The sequence below is a fragment of the Cetorhinus maximus genome, chromosome 12, assembly GCF_964194155.1.
Source record: "Cetorhinus maximus chromosome 12, sCetMax3.hap1.1, whole genome shotgun sequence".
In the NCBI taxonomy this organism is placed as follows: domain Eukaryota; kingdom Metazoa; phylum Chordata; class Chondrichthyes; order Lamniformes; family Cetorhinidae; genus Cetorhinus; species Cetorhinus maximus.
In genome coordinates this window covers 99,026,363-99,044,047 of record NC_135890.1, presented here as the reverse complement: position 1 = coordinate 99,044,047, position 17,685 = coordinate 99,026,363, and the positions used below count along the sequence as shown (strand labels likewise).

General features: G+C 40.8%; 1 protein-coding gene across 4 annotated transcripts in view; it reads right to left on the bottom strand.

Annotated features, from left to right (window-relative positions):
• LOC144687758 (cytosolic arginine sensor for mTORC1 subunit 2-like) overlaps positions 1-17,685 on the bottom strand; it is a 128,260-nt gene that overhangs the window by 77,337 nt on the left and 33,238 nt on the right. For 2 of the 4 annotated variants that reach the window (XM_078554240.1, XM_078554242.1), the window contains one exon: positions 3,192-3,262. In XM_078554240.1, the coding sequence (XP_078410366.1) occupies positions 3,192-3,262 (71 nt within the window). Of the gene's footprint in view, positions 1-3,191; positions 3,263-13,348; positions 13,603-14,551; positions 14,864-17,685 lie in introns of those variants that run through there. The other 2 variants (XM_078554241.1, XM_078554238.1) reach the window with 2 other exon arrangements.

Below are 17,685 nucleotides of genomic sequence, written 5' to 3'. Positions count from 1 at the left end.
TCTCCCCCCGCCCCCCACCTTAAACCAGCTTATATTTCACCCCTCTCCTAACTATACTTCAGTACTGTTGAAGGGTCGTGTGGACCCGAAACGTCGACTCTTTTCTTCTCCACCGATGCTGCCAGACCTGCTGAGTTTTTCCAGGTAATTCTGTTTTTGTTTTGGATTTCCAGCATCTGCAGTAGTTTTTTGTTTTTATCACTATTTTTTACTTGTTGTTTAAAGTGCTTGCAGTTGGCCATGTGATGGTGCTGGGTTTACAACACCTTTTCCTTGGCTGCAAATTCTGCAACAATTTCATGGAAGGTTTTTTTGTCTATTCTTCAAAAACTAGAATAGTAGAAGAAACCTTACAAATTTCAGTGACATTTAAGCTATCCATATATTGAGAACACCAACAGCGAGTGCACACAAACAGACCACAGTGGTACACAAAGAAAATGAAGGCTAGCACAAGATTCTAATAGACATGTTCACTGCCTCAGACTCTTGATTTTAATGAGACATGATAGAAAAGATGTTCACTTCTCATGGGCACTGGCAAGGCCTCATTTGGAAGGTTTTCATGGTTTCACCTGTTTTCTTGTCTTTGGTTCTCTCCTTCTTGGGTTCCTCCATATAAACCATTCCTGTGGCTGGTAAAGCACTGCCAGCATCACTCGGTCACAAAGAAGTGCGTTGATTTACATTTTCTCATTTTAAAAATCTTCAGTGAATTCTTCAGTCACCAAAATGAGAAATATGCCTGGAACATTTTTCTTCAATATCCATTGTTAGCACCAAGCACTCTTGTGAAATTAAGTTTGTATAATTTCCCCTACTGCACACACACGTTTTTTTTTTAAAAAGGTGCAAATTCCTATTGATATGCAGATTCATTGAAGCTGGCAATTCTCCAGTACCTCACTCAGCCAGATCAAGAGTGAGGCTGGACAAGAGAATGCAAGCAGGCCATTCAATCAAGAAACAGACCACAAACAATTGCAATCCTGTTCACATTTGTGTCCATACACGCACACTTTTCAACAGATAGCCCTCATTAACTATTCCCATTCCTAGCAGAACAGTGGAGAGCAGAGATTTAGTAGTAACACCAGTTACAGTGCTCTATCTCCTGCCCTGTCACAGAGCAGGGATGACTCTAGCATCTTCTCAGCTCTATCGCTTTGTAATACATCAGACAGTACCCTTACATGAGGTTGCCAGGGATGCTAAATTTCCTTTTCTTTAAAAGCAGACTCCCTTTCCTGCACTACCCAAATACTCCTTCCTGTGAAGGAGTTTAAAAACTTAAACAACACAACTCTCTAAATAAGGGCAGTACTGACTGTAAAGATGGGAAACAGAAAACCTCAGTCAAGAGAAATTAAATCCGAATTGGAGTCAAGAATATCTCATCAATGCCTCAAAAATACCTAATCAATTTGATGCTTTACACAAAAAAAACAATCACAAAACACACCTGGGTTTTTGCACCATTTTACATTGAAAAATTGGTGCATATTCTGTGAAAGAGATTCAGTAATTTAGGGTCAGCGCACATGGCCAACAGCTCACCTGTCCAGTATGTTCCAAAATTTTACAGCATTGAAATCAAAGTTCATTTTTAAATGTTCGTTCCAATAAAGACTTCTTGGAGCGCATCATTGCTGTAACTTAGAAACAAACAGTTGCACATCTCTTTATCGTTCTTCAAGATTCAAGACAACTTGAGAATTTATTGGAAGAGAAGTTGTCAGTGATATTAAGTTCAATAATAGTTGAAGTACTGATTAAGACATGTTAACTGGATAAATATCTGGCAGGAACAGGAGTGAGTGCCCTTCAATTAAAGTTAGACTATGTGGAACATGATGGATATTGAGCTATTGCCACATCAGAAATGCTACAGGAAAGAAGAAAAAAAAAGTCATGGGTGAATAATGTAGCATTTTGAGATGTACTTGAATTTTTCCTCAATTCATTTTAAGGGCCAAGGAGACTGCAGAACTTTTCCTTGGGACATTAAATACATTTCAAAATTTGCATCTCTGTCTTTAATGGAAGCAATCAACTTGATCAGCTAAGTTACCTTTTCTCGCCTTAGTAGAATAAGACTTATGAATAAAATGACGTCTTTATTTTAATGAAATCCTGAGTCACAGAGTCATTACAGCACAGAAGGGAGCCATTCAGATTCCATCAAGTCCATATCAGATCTCTGCAGAGCAATCCAATCAATCCTATTCTTCTGCACTGCTCCCATAGCCCTGTAAGTTTATTTTCCTCAAGTGACTATCCAGCATACTTCAACAAAATGATGTTTCAGACTGACTTTTAAGATGGATGCATTTTGTAGAAATCAACTTTAAATTCCATACTTAAATATAGAGGTAAAGTGAAAATTTAGCTCAGTGGCAGCATCCACACCTCATAGAAAGTGTATGGACTTAAGTCCAATTTTAGGATTCGTGCACATCATCTGTCTGGCACTTCAGTATGGTACTGTGGAACGCTTCGCTGTTGGAGGTGCCGCCTTTCTGAGAAGACATTAAACCGAGACCTCTTTTGGCTATTCAAGTAAATATAAAATATCCTAGAATAATCAAGAGAGGAGCATGAGGTTTTCTCAAGGTCCTCAACCAACATCAAAGCAGCTTAACTGGTCATTCATCTCACTGATATTAGTGGGACTTGACAGTGTCAGAAATTAACAGTCAGGTTGGTCAACAAAATGAAGCTTTACTACACTTCAAACAGTAATTAACTGACTATACTTTGCAATTGACCGAGGTGCTATACAAATGCTCATTTAAACTTTGTTAATTCGTGATTACCTAACATGCAAACATTTCTGTGTACTTTATTTTAGGTGCAATTGTTAAAATATCTTAAATGAATTGAAACAGGACACAGGGCAGCACATTAAACAATGTCCTAAATGGGAAAATTAAACAGGTATTTAGGATAGGTCAACGAGCTTGTTAAAGTAACGCACAGAGGATCTAAACGAGCAAACACTAACTATTGCACAGAATAAATGAATTCCATAGTTGTTTAGGATAAGAGTTTAATTGCCATCTGTAACAAAATATCCTACTGCAGGAATGTTAGAGCATTTCAACTGAGGTAGCGAATGAAAGATCAACATTGTAGAGAGAGAGAGAGCGCAAGAGAGAGAGGTGCTTTTCTAAAGCAAAATAACTCTGTACCTTTAAATCCCTCCTCATCTAATACAAGTGTGTAGTCATCAGGCATTTCAGTCAGGCTGAAAAACTTACACCTGCAGAAGCAAAAGATAGGGATATTAGCATTGTACAATGCAAGCAATGCATAATTCAGGATACCTCTTGGCTGAATGGAGAGAAAAAAAATAGACAGTTGTTCATTTCAATTGCCAAGATAATTTTATTAACCCAAGAGAGCTTAGGCAGAAGGAAACCTCTCCAGTCAACTTTTTCTTTTGAGTTTTGTTTCTGCAGTACAGGGACATTGTCATTCTGTAAAATATATCAGCTGATTCCAGTTCTAATGTTAGGCCATGTGTTCAAGAACAATCCATCTTCATGGTCCAAAGTATTATGCAGCACCTTATTCTCACAAGAGTTAACAAAACAACACACTTTACAACACCCTCACTCTCATTCTTCAAGTAGGCAATGATTTTCGAATCTGCACCAAAAAGCACATCAGTGAAAATATTGCAAGTGCATAACACTCACAAAATTGAACTTAAAGAATATCTTGAGATTGGTGCTGCACCAGTAACTCGTCCTAATCTTGCTAAGTGTTCCATTTCAAATGGTCCCAGTTTATAATCTTTGTAATAAAATGTCTTAAGTTGCCTTTAAAAAGCCACCTTTATTTTTTACCTTCTACATTAACAATTTCTAAATAACGTAAAAGTCAGAGTTTAACATCACACTGCAGTGAACTTTTAGTATTAACTGTGTTATCAGGGTACTTCTGTAAAATAACCCTTAAATAGGCAATACTCCATTTTAAAAAAGACAAATCTAACATTGAATAATTTACTTCAACCTCTTACACGCCTGTCTCTAGTGTTGCCCCAACCTTTCTGCTAAAACTCTCATACATGCTTTTGTTATCTCCAGATGCAACTATTCCAATACTGGCCTAGCCAGCCTACCACCTTCCACCCTCCAAAAGCTTCAGCTCATGGCAAATTCTGCTGTCCATATCCCAACTTGCAAAGTCCCATTCATTCATTTCCCCTATGCTTGCCAACCCTACAAAAACTCTTGGTCTACCAACATTTCAATTTTAAAATTCACACCCTCATGTTCAAATCCTTCCATGGTTTTGTACCTCTCTATCTCTGCCATGTTTCCCAGGTGCTGACGTAACCACCTCCCAAGAATCTGCTGTCCTCCAACTCCGGCTTCTTATGCATCCTCCTCTTCCTTCACCTCGCTCTAGAATTCCCTCCCAATGAAGCCTTGTCGCTTCATTGTCCTCCATTAAAACACTTCATAAAACCTACCTCTTTAACCAAGATTTTTAGTCATCAGTCAAATATCTCCTCCTTTAGCTCTGTGTCAATGCGTTTCTGATCACACTCGTGGAGTGCCTTGGGATGTTTTACCATGTTAAAAGACTCTATATAAATGTGAGTAGTTGCTGCTGAAGGTGGAACCCCAATATAGCAAAATTATTATAGATCAAGTCACAGATTTGCTGCAATATACACTTTTTAAATGAAAATTTTTAAAACTGCAGATGCTGGAAATCTGAAATAAAAACAGAAAATGCTGAAGTATATAACAGGTCAGGCAGCATTTGTAGAGGGAGAAACAGAATTAACGTTGAGTCCAGCATGACTGATGAAGAGGAGTCATATTGGTCTTGAAACGTAAACTTGGTTTCTTTCTCCACAGATGCTGCTCAAGCTGCTGAGTTCTTCCTCTGAGTTCTACCAGCACTTTATGTTTTTATTGAACATTTCAGGTTGATGACCCTACAATATGAAAATCTAGAAGACGCTGTCAAACCCCTCCATGCTCTTGCCACAGGATAAGCTATTGAAGTCCCCAAAAACTGCAGTCAATTAGAAATCACTGAACTGATAAGAACTTGCCCTTTTATGATATTAGTCTCGCCGTAAAAATCCTTGGGCCAGGCTATTGAGGTTGGCGAGCGGGGGGGCAGGGCCCGCTCGCTGACGTGTAAAATGACGCGGGCTGACGTCAGGCGGAACTCCCGACGTCATCCCGCGTCATTGCAATTTTCAGGTCGGCGGGGGTGCAGCCAAATCAGCTGTGCATCCACCAACCTGTCAACGGCCAATTGAGGCCATTTAAAAAGTAATTGAGCTAGTTAATGGACCTGCCTGTCCAACCTTAAGGTTGGCGGGCAGGCCGGGAGCCCTGGCAGGCGTCAGCGAAAGCATGAAATCGCATCCACGGGTGGAATGAGGTTTCATGTAGGTTTTTAAAAATTTAATACAAGCTTGAATGAAAGTGATGGACATGTCCCAACTCATGTGACACTGTCACATGAGGGGATATGTCAGGAAAATATTAATTTTGTGCATTGACCATTTTTTAATTTGGCGCTGATCTCCGAGGTAGCACTTCCCCCATCCGCCCGCACAGGGAGCGCATAGCCACGTAAAATGGCGGCGCGCCCCTGATCGGGGGCACCACCTGCACATGCCCACTCCTGCACTCTCTCTCTCCCCCCCCCCCGCCCCCAAACAATGGGGGGAAAATTCTTCCCTTGAAAATTTTACACTTGTCAAATGAGATGTAACTGGGTTTTCAATGGGGTGGTAAATTCATATTTACTACTGAACAAATGTATCTCACCCCAAAAAACTAATTTTATATTTGCAGATTATCAAATTTTCCTAACAAAATAAAAAATCCCACATACTAAAATAATATTTTTTCAAGGTTTATGGTAATTCAGTTCTACCTTAATCCCATGTGTATGTCCCAATCATTTATTTCACTCTATAAAGTTTGTTTAAAAGCAAGTGCATTTTACTTCCTGGTTTGTTGCCTGTGAGGATATTTCAATATGACTGGCTGCTTACACTGCATGATGACATCGCTGCTGTTGGATCCAGAGATCCTCCTGCCTTGGTACCAGATTCAAACTGGCATCAGGAAAGAGGAAATGCACACCAAAAGGATCACCAGGTCTTTGCGGGCAGCTTTCATTGGAGGATAGTGGCAAACGCTGGCACTTCATTGCTGACCGCAAAATCTGGGGCAATACCTGGCACTTATGTAACATGAATGTTAGCTGGTACTGACCATATCGAACAAGAGCAACTGCACTATATCTAACCAGGAATTGCTAATGAAAAGTACTGCAGTAACGTTCCATCTATGATAAACAGAACTTGTACAGATGAATGATTTTTCACCAACCAAATATTTTATCCAAGATAATAATTCCAAAGTCACAATGGAGTCCAGTGTTTCTACAGTAGCCTCGAAAAGGTGTTCTTTTACATTATTATCTTAATATTGCTCTGTCGATCTGCAAGTGTGATTTTGTAACATTTGCAGGAATAGTGAACTTAAAGAGGAATTCACATTAACATGCAAAAAACATTTTCACGTGTTATAATGGACAAGCACTTCCTCAGCTTGCAGGGAGGTGTGACTTGGCAGGTTTCTTATGTTGCTCTGGAATATATTTCAGCCAGCCGCAGTATGGTTTGTTCCCAAGGTACTGGGTGGCACACTGATGTAATACTTAGCCTATCACATCCAGTATTTCAACTGACATGAGAAGCTAGGTAGAGTAAAGAGAATTATAGGGTTAGGGCATTATACACTAAAGGTATGGCATCAATGCAAGTATTTTTGTCATCAACAATTGCTTGTATTTATAAAATGCCTTTGACGTAATAAATTTCTCAAAGTGCTTCACAGGGGCATTATAAAACACTAAATGGATTAAATAGTTGAAGGGCTAATAAAGTGACCACACTGAATCACCCTTCATGTTTTTCTCCATGATTACAGAAAGTTGAAGCAAAAACATTTAACAGTGTCCAAATACATGGTCCAGTGCAGATCAAAAAGACATTTGCCTGAAGTACCATATTTCACAGCCCAAAATGCTGTCAAGGGATTTTGGCCAATTCTAATCGACGCTGTATGGGCTTTCTTTTATTTAGAGAATGGCAATCAGTTGGGTATGGCTGAAAACCTCATTTTAAATCACCAAATTAAATTATGCTATGTTACAATTATCAAGTAAACAGACATACTAAATAATCTACTGCATAATTCCCTTCATTGTTCTTGCATGATTAAAACCACAAAATATAATGAATAGAACAAAATAATACAAATGACACTCTAATTGGCAAAAGATAAGGCAGGCCTTGCCTAGAACTAATGAATAAATTGTTCTAATCAGGCTATAACAAAAGCAAAAGAACACTTTTGCTGGAAATCTGCTCTAAAACATGCTGGAAACACTCAGCAGGTCTGGTGGAAGCTATGGAGCGAGAGCGAGCACGAGAGCGAGCGAAACAGTTAATGTTTCAGGTCTGTGTTCTGATGAAAGGTCAGACCTGAAGCTCTGTAGCTCTCCACAGATTCTGCCAGACCCGCTGAATGTTTCTAGCATTTTCTGTTTATGTTTCATCAAGCTAGTGGCTGAACTTTTATAGCTGGGAAAATTTAAATTAACTTGCATCTTTCCTTCACAAAATGCTTCTGCAATGGTGCTTGTTACTAAAGAGTTCCTATTGATAGTCATACCTAACTTAAAAACTTTTAAAATATTATTAACTTCCCTCCCTACTCAAATAATAATACAGCTCCCTCCTTTAAGTTAGCTCTTTACCCATTGTTCTTGTTTATGCATTCTCAGACGCGTTAAAAAAGGTTCAGCTGTCTCCAACCACACAAACACACAATTTATATATAATGCAAAGCAACATTTCAAATGTAAAGTTTGATTTGCCATCTATTACTGCCATGCTTAAATTGACCATCAGATACCACAGGTCAGATAAAATATTTAGTAAAACCAGATATAGGCACTTTACTTGCCCTACAGAACCTTTAACAGTGTGCAGTCACAAAAAGTGCAAGCTGTGGATCAATGTACATAAACCACACAATAATAAATAACTCTGCCTCACCTTCCTTTAATATAGGCCGAGAGACTGACAGAAAATGAAGCAGACTGCGCATTGCTTCAAAGAGAACAGAGGATGAAGATCAGGAAGACAACATTTCCACCTTTTAGGGCTGGAGTCCTAAAACTCGTTTGCATTTAACAGAATTTAAATGACATGCTAAGAGTGAAAGGACTCTGGAAGCACAAATTTTCATTTATGTAGCACATTCATGATCTCAGAATATTCCAAGTAATTCGCAGCCAATTACTTTTCTGAAGTATAGGCGCCATTGAAATGTAGAGAAAAAGAACAGCAGCCAATTCTCACAGAGCAAGGTTGCACAAACAGCAATGAGATAAATCATCAGGTGATAGAATCGTTTACAACCTTAAAGGACAGATAGAGCCTCAGTCTAACACAACATCTGAAAGATAGCAACTTTGACAGTGCAGCACTCCCTCTGTTCAACAGTGAAACAGTATAAATTTGAAAATTTCCCCTCTTAAGCACATTTAGTTACACTCATTAAATATTAACATTTGATAGCAATTTCCTCATTTATTGTACAAATTCCTGACAAAGCTTGTGGTTCTTTGCTATGCTTGCCAGTGATAATGGTGCCAATAACAAAAGAGTAACATACTGCGTATTTGTACAAATAGGTTAATTAAACAGAATCCTCAAAAACATAAGTTACCCCATTGAGCGCAAATGCAACATTATGCGGAATATCAGAGGATGCTGCTCAGTGAGTGCTAAAATTAAAACATTTTAAAATAATTTGTACAGTTAAAAGGCTTCCCCAGGGGAAACTCAAATCTCTCAGAAGCTAATTTTGCACAGAAGTGTTGGCAGCTTGGGGCTTTGCAGTATTATTGTTATATAACATTATTTTGTCCATGTATTTTGGGGAGTGGCCAGAAAGAAATAGTATACTCAGCACTTTGTTTGGAAAATTCTGTGTAACTGTTCATTTCTATTTGTATTGATAGACTTTACGAAATCAACTTTGAAAAGGAATTACATTTAACATTTACTTTCCTTTCCTGCCGCTTCAGCAATCTATTGGAGCCTCCAATCCCAAAAGTCAACCCTAAAAATCTAAATTCAATACCAGCCAGCCTTGTTTAGGAGTTTATCAAACAGGTATCTAAAGGCAGAAGAGATGGTAATCCATACTCCACAAACAGAGTCCATTTGCCAATAAACCAACCATATAATCAGCAGAGTGGCTCCCTTCCAAGTGAATGATGATACATGTCAGGATTCTAGCAAGTTGCTGGCAGAGAGAGAGAGAGAGAGAGAATGAGAACTTAAATAAGGGTAATTATAAAGGAATGAGGGCAGAGTTGGCTGAAGTGAACTGGGAAAGGAGTTTAGCAGAAATAATGGTTGATGAACATTGGCAGACATTTAAGAAAATAATTCATGACTCACAACAAAGCTATATCCCAGTGAGAAAGAAGGATTCTAGAGAGGGGATAACCCAACCATGGTTAACCAATGAAGTTAAGGATAGTGTCTAATTGAAAGAAAAAACATACAATGTGGCAAAAATTAGTGGTAAACCAGAGGATTGGGAAAGTTTTAAAAACCAACAAAAGATGACCAAAAATAAATAAAGAGGGAGAAAATAAACTTTGAGGGTAAACCAGCAAGTAATATAAAAACAGACAGTAAGAGCTTCTTTAAACATATAAAAAGGAAGAGAAGAGGCCAAAGTGAACAAAGGCCCCTTAGAGAATGAGGCTGGGGAAATAATTATGGGGAACCAGGAAATGGCAGAGGAGTTGAATAAACACTTTGCCATAAACACTGATGCAGAAGACACTAGTAGCATTCCAAAAATACTAAATAATCAAGGGGCAAAAGTGAGGGAAGGAAATAAATACAATAACTATCACTAGAGAAAAAGTACTAAGGAAATTAATGGGGCTAAAGGCCGATAAGTTCCCTGGCCCTGATGGGTTGCATCCCAGGATATTAAAGGAAGTAGCTATACAAATAGTAGATGCAATGGTAGTAATCATCCAAGAATCCTTAGACTCTGGAACAGTCCCAGAATATTGGAAAACTGCCAATTATTCAAAAAGGGAAGGAGACAAAAGCATGTAACTATAGACCAGTTAGCTTAACATCTGTCATTGAGAAAAAATGTTAGAGTCTTTTATAGAGGATGCAATTGCAGAGCATTTAGAAATGCATAATATAATCAAGCAGAGTCGGCATGGCTTCAGGAAGGGGAAATCATGCCTGATAAGCTTATTAGAATTTTTTGAGGAGGTAACAAGCAGGATAGATAAAGGGGAACCAGTAGATATAATATATTTGGATTTCCAAAAGGTGTTCAATAAGGTACTGTACATAAGGCTATTTAATAAGAAAAGAGCCAATGGTGTTGGGGGTAGTATATTAGCATGGATAGAGGATTGGCTAACTAACAGAAGACCAAGAGTTGGGATAAGGGGGGCATTTTCAGGATGGCAACCTGTAACTAATGGAGTGCCACAGGGATCAGTGCTGGGGCCACAATTATTTAAAATATATATTAATGACTTGGATAAGGGAAGTAAATGTACTATCATCAAGTTTGCAGATGACACAAAAATAGGTGGGAAGGCAAGCAGTGAGGATGACACAAAGTCTACAGAGGGATATAGACAGGTTACGTGAATGGGCAAAAACTTGGCAGATGGAATATAATGTGGGAAAATGTGAGGTTATGCATTTTGGCAGGAAGAATAGAGGAGCTGAATATTATTTACATAGAGAAAGACTGCAGAAAGCTACAGCACAGAGGAATTTGGGAGTCCTCGTGCTTGAATCCCAAAAAGCTAACATGCAGGTTCAGCAGGTAATAAGAAAAGTAAATAGAATGTTGGCCTTTATTTCACAGGGAATGGAGTTTTTTTTTATTCATTCACGTAATGTGGGATTTACTGGCTGGACCAGCATTTATTGCCCATCCCTAGCTGCTCTTGAGGAGGTGGTGGTGGTGAGCTGTCTTTTTGAACTGCTGCAGTCCATGTGGTGTAGGTAGACCCATGGTACTGTTCGGATGGGAGTTCCAGGATTTTGACCCAGCGACAGTGAAGGAACAGCGATATATTGCCAAGTCAGGATGGTGAGTGACTTGGAGAGGAACTTCCAGGTGGTGGTGTTCCCATCTATCTGCTGTCCTTCTAGATGGTAGTGGTCATGGGTTTGGAAGGTGCTGTCAAAGGAGTCTTGGAGAATTCCTGCAGTCCATCTTGTAGATGGTATACACTGCTGCCACTGTGCATTGGTGATGGAGGGAGTGAATGTTTGTTGATGTGGTGCCAATCAAGCAGGCTGCTTTGTCCGGGACAGTGTCAAGCTTCTTGAGTGTTGTGGGACCTGCACTCATCCAGGCAAGTGGGGAGTATTCCATCACACTCCTGACTTGTGCCTTGTAGATGGTGGGCAGGCTTTGGGGAGTCAGGTGGTGAGTTACTTGTCGCAAGATTCCTAGCCTCTGACCCGCTCTTGTAGCCACAGTATTCATAAGGCTAGTCCAATTCAGTTTCTGTCAGTGGTAACCCCCAGGTTGTTGATAGCGGGGGTTTCACTGACAGCAATGCCATTGAACATCAAGGGCCGATGGTTAGATTCTCTCTTGTTGGAGATGGTCATTGCCTGGCACTTGTATGGCACGAATGTTACTTGCCACTTGTCAGCCCAAGCCTGGATATTGTCCAGGTCTTGCTGCATTTGGGCATGGGCTGCTTCAGCATCTGAGTCATTGCAAATGGTGCTGAACATTGCAGAATCATCAGCGAACATCCCCACTTCTGGCCTAATGATGAAAGGAAGGTCATTGATGAAGCAGCTGAAGATGGTTGGGCCGAGGACACTATAAAAATAAGGAAGCCTTGCTAAATCTATACAAGGCACTAGTTAGACCATACCTAGACTACTGTGAACAGTTTTGGTCCCCTTATCTAAGGAAAGATATACTGGCATTGGAGGCAGTCCAGAGAAGGTTCACTGGGTTGATCCTGGGTATGGAGGGATTTTCTTATGATGAGAGGTTGAGTAGGTTGAGCCTGTACTCATTGGAATTTAGAAGAGTGAGAGGCAACCTTATTGAAACATATAAGATTCTTAGGGGGCTTGACAGGGTAGATGCTGAGAGGTTGTTTCCCCTTGTGGGGGAGTCTAGCGCCAGAGGGAGTCTAGCGCCAGAGGGCATAATCTCAGAGTAAGGGGGTCACCCATTTAAGACAGAGATGAGGGGAGTTTCTTCTCTCAGAGGGTAGTGAATCTGTGGAATTCTTTACCGCAGAGGGCTGTAGAGGCTGGGTTGTTAGGTATATTCAAGGCTGAGATGGACAGATTTTTAATCAGTAAGGGAATCAAGGGTTACGGGGAAAAAGCAAGAAAGTGGAGTTGAGGATTATCAGATCAGCCATGATCTCATTGAGTGGTGGAGCAGACTCGATTGGCTGAACGGCCTACTTCTGCATCAGGATAATTTCAAGGGTGTTATCTTTAAGACTTCTTGACCACACTCTTTTTCAATGGCGGAGGGCCCTAGACTTTTAACACTACTTCTGCCCTTCTGTGCCCAGTGAGCGGACCATGTTCATTTTTAGACAGTTTTTTCATTTTGAGACAATTTTTCAGTAAACTAGGAGAAGACCAAAAGATCTTTTCTAATTCTTGTATGTTAGTGAGACCCCTTTTGTGAGTTTGCAATTTTGGTCTTTACACATGACTACAATAACGTCTGAATATTACCTCATTCAGGGAGAAGTGAGGGACGTGCCAGATTCTTACTATTTCATTTGCTGTGGTGGATAAACAGAGATTGAAACTGTGATGTTAAAGGGTCCATTATCTTTGATAAATATTTTCAATGTGATTTTCTCCCTCTCAAGATTCCACCTGTTCAGAGAACTACACATTAAGCCATAAGACCTAAAATTGTGGTATCATTCAGTGATTAACTCTTATTTACCTTTCAACTATAACAGTAAACAGAGGTTCTCCTCTGCCTCTTCGGGTGGTTGTAAAATATCTCATAATATTTTTCAAAGAGGAGGAGTTCTCCCAATCTCTTGGGACATCTTTATTACTGAAGTACCATTAAAAAAAAAGGAACTTAGAACTTAGTCAGTGAGCAGTTGGAATGTGGAACTTGCTACCACGTGAAGTAGTCAAGGCAAACAGCATAGATGCATTTAAGGAGAAGCTGGATATCTGCACGACGGAGAAAGAAACCAAAAGATTTACCGGTTGAGTTAGATAATGTAGAGTGGGAGAAGGTTCTTGTGAAACATAAACATCAGCACAGACCAGTTGAACAGAATAGGGAGTTTCTGTGCTGTAAATCCCACAAAAACAGAAGAGTAGCAGTAGTGTTAAAAGTCTGGGGTCCTCCACCATTGGAAAGAACGTAGTCAAGAAGGGTAAGGCAACATCTTTGATCATTGGTTTCTTTGCTGTTTGTGGAATCCTGCTGTGCATAAATCAGTTGCCACGTTTGCCTACATAACAAAAGGTAATTCAAAAGCAATTTATTGAATGTGCTTTGGAACATCCTGAAGATGTAGAAGGTGTTACATAAAAGGCAAGCTCTTTCCACCTTTAATTTTGTCAGGCACATGATCAAAAACACAACAGCTGACCTCAGCCTCACTTTGCATCTAACCAGTGGTCTTGAGTTTTTAAGCCAGTAATAAAGAACAAGACCCCAGGCCAGGTTTACCTAGCCCTGTTCACAGAAATGAACTGCACTACCCTACACCAATGTCCAATCCAGATCATCCACTACTGTACAGGCCATGAAATGAAACTAGGGCCTTCTAGAAGTGAGCTGAGCTGCCAGAATTTGCTTTGTGGTTGAATAAAAACAAAAGATGAGTGAAGCAAATTTAAATAACAAAGCTCAGGGTTCAATATTTTAACGCAGGGGGATTGTAGAACTAGTTGCACAAGACAGGAACGTTTCTTGGCACACCCATCCTCTTCATAAACACATCCAAGACAGAGCTAATAATGTCCAAGACAGAATCTGTAGACTTTTTTTTAAAAAAAAGATGTAAAATCAGGGTAAATATTCAACTGAAAGATTAACAGCATCCCAGCACGAGCACTAGATTTTCTTTCTCTTTAGCTATAAATTGTGTTTAAGTAGCTGTACTTTCTGAACTTTGAAAAGGCTGCAGTACACAACCCAGGATTGAGCGAGGAAGAGCTCCCAGGATGATTGACCTCAAAGTAAAAACAATTTTTAAAAAAGGGGGTCAATTCGGGGGCCGGTTTCCCAGTGTTTCCGCCAAAAGATGAAAACCAGACCTTCAATTTTCTAAAAAACTTAAATTCTAAAAAGCCAATAGAACAACGGCGCCAGCCGCAACTGGGAACCAGTTTGTTTTTTTTTTGTTGCTTTGAACTACACGCTGGAGAGGGTGAAACGGAGCAAAAGTCAGTTACCTGGTCTTGTCCCGCAAGAAGACGAGTTTGATGAGCCCGTGTGTGTAACGCTCCAGCCCGGCTTTGCTGAGGCTCGTCACCCTGAGCCGGTGCTCCAAAATGTGAAGGTCCATCTCTCTCTCTCTGTCTCTCGCACACACTGTGAAGTCGAATGAAATGTCCGATCCGCCCGGGCGAATCGCATCGGTTTATTTGGGATGTGCTCTAAAAAAAACAGCGAATGGTCGAGAGAGAGAGAGGGAGAGAGAGAGAGAAACGCTGCGCCAGATACGAGCGCTGTTACATCAGAGGAACCTGAATCCAACCCTCTGTGAAAGCTTTTGTTCCGGGCGGGACTGACTCACGCTTAAACGGGCAATACTCCACTTCCGAGCCGCTGGTTTAAAAATAAAAGAATCAAAGGTTCTGCACACTCCTTCCCGCTAACCTTTCTGCTGCAGTGAGAACATCATAAAAGCACACCGAATCGTTTTGGTCTCTTGAAAAATCAAACCGTGCAATGTGCAAAATGACGTTTTAAACCAAACACGCTCGATTCTCTACCAGATCGGAAATGAGTTCAGTCCATCTGGAAATTTGCCCATGATCTTTTCTCCCTGAAACTAGACAGAGCTAAATGTTTAGGTGACAGGGACCCTGAGCGAGAACTTGCATAAGGGGGGGGGGGTCTGCTTCCTCCGATATTTCTGAGCACCAAGGTAACACTCCAGTGGTAAAAGCAAAAAAAAACTGCGGATGCTGGAAATCCAAAACAAAAATAAAAATACCTGGAAAATCTCAGCAGGTCTGACAGCATCTGCGGAGAGGAACACAGTTAACGTTTCGAGTCCGTATGACTCTTCAACAGGACTAAGGAAAAATAGAAGAACACTCCAGTGGTGTTCTCAAATTTCACTCCAGACCTGAAACTAACCAAACCCCGTTAAAGGTTGCGCCCCTCCAATGGTTGTCCTTGGCAGTGAGATTAAAATGCAACCAATACAGAATTTCTGGGCTCATTTCAGAATGCTGACACCACTTAGGGTTGCCAATCTTCCAGGACTAGCCTGAGTCTCCGGGAACCTCAAAGGTAATCTCCAGGACATGCTGGATCAGAGAGCCATTTAAAATAGTGCTTTTTCACGTTTTCTTTGAACTGACGTTCATTGGTCATTCACATGCTGACGATGGTGGCAAAGACTGTTTGACTGACTTAAGAATCATCTAATTGGAAAATAAAGACTCTCAATGTTGGAAAGCTGGTCGGCCTGCCTTACAGTTTTAATACAAGGGTTTCCGTCTTGCTCTTCATTTTTAAGGCTCACATTTCTGTCCCCCTCCAACTCTATGCATTACCAACACCTTCAGCTAATGCGTGAAATGCACCAAACTGCCTTAAGAATCAGTGACCAACACCTAGCTCTGCAATTTAGTTAACTTTAAAGAAATTTACATGGTGTGCGTTATTATGTCACACCTCTCTAGAGGCATTACACCTGAAAGTGTGGCCCAAAGGAGTCACCTTTAAGTGTCATATCTCACAGTCAGAGCTCCAAAGCGTCATGGTTACAGGGCTTATAAACCACGATTGCACAAGCGATTATTGTCTGTTAAATTACTTAAATTACGATTGATTAACTCTCAGTGAATTAAAAAGTAACAAATAGTACTGCTGAAAGAAACGAGCAGCTGACAGAAAACCCAGGAGTCAAACTTCTCAATTTTTTTTCAACGGTACTGTTCACAAAACAACAAGTTCCTTAAAACCAACTGGTTAAAACACTCCACTAATTGCTTCACAATGTTATCTATCAGCTTCAATTTTCCGGCTACATTCACGTCAGTTGCATAACCGGAATAACATTTACTTAAAAATTAAATGACATCATTCTGAATAAATCAACAAGCTTAGTTATTTAATATTAGAGATTTCTGTCTGCCTGCCTTTTTTTTTGCCTCGAACCTGGGGGCAGGATCGGCGTGCGAGGCGTAAAGTGACGCGGGGTGAGTCACCGCGCGTCATTTAGATTTACAGTGCGGCGGGCGCGCAGCCGACTCGTCTGCGCGCCCGCCGCACTGTCAAAGACCTATTAAGGCCACTTAAAAAGCAATTGCCTGAGCTGCCCGTCCAACCTCAAGGTTGGCGGGCGGGCGGGCGGACGAAGAGCCCAGGCGGCCTTCGCATTTTTCATAGAACCTCATCCACGGGCGGGGATGAGGTTTCATGAATGATTTAAAATTTTCACAAAATTTTTTATTAAAATTAACGCACATGTCCCAGTTTCACATGAGGGGACAGGTCATTAAAATTTTTTCACCACTTTATTAAACAGTTTAACCTTAAAACTTTTCACATGCATGAAAGAGCGCACTCCTGACTCCGGCTACGCCCACCTCCCCCTCCTGCACAGCACTTCCGAAACAAAAAACAAAAATACCTGGAAAAACTCAGCAAGTCTGACAGCATCTGCGGAGAGGAGCACAGTTAACGTTTCGAGTCTGTATGACTCTTCAACAGAACCAAGGAAGAATAGAAAAGAGGTGAAATATAAGCTGTCCCACCGACAGGTAGAGCTGGACAGAGGGTCAGTGATAAGTGGAGATTGCCAAAAGATGCCATAGACAAAAGGCCAAAGAGGTGTTGACGGTGGTGATATTAGCTAAGGAATGTGCTAATGGTGACATTAAGGGTAGAAAGCAGGACGAGCAAGGGACAGATAGCCCTAGTGGGGGTGGGGTGGGGGGAAGAGATCAAAATAGGCTAAAAGGTAGAGATAAGACAATGGATGGAAATGGGTGGGAAAAGAAAAATATACATAAATTATTGGAAAAGGTGGGGGGATCAGAAAGGGGGTGGGGATGGAGGAGACAGTTCATGATCTAAAGTTGTTGAACTCAATATTCAGTCCGGAAGGCTGTAAAGTGCCTAGTCAGCACTTCCGGTCGTGCGTCACGTAAAATGGTGGCATAGGCCCAATCACAGGCGCTGATTTGGTCCGTGCCTGCTCCCACTCCACCCGCCCGACAGGCAGAAAATTCTGCCCCGGGTTTTAAGTTAGAAATTTCATTGAGCCTTCCTAATGGAGATTTCAGCTGCTGTGAACAAAGTGTGGGGGGAATTTTACAGCCCCATCAAGGCGGAGGCAGGACCATAA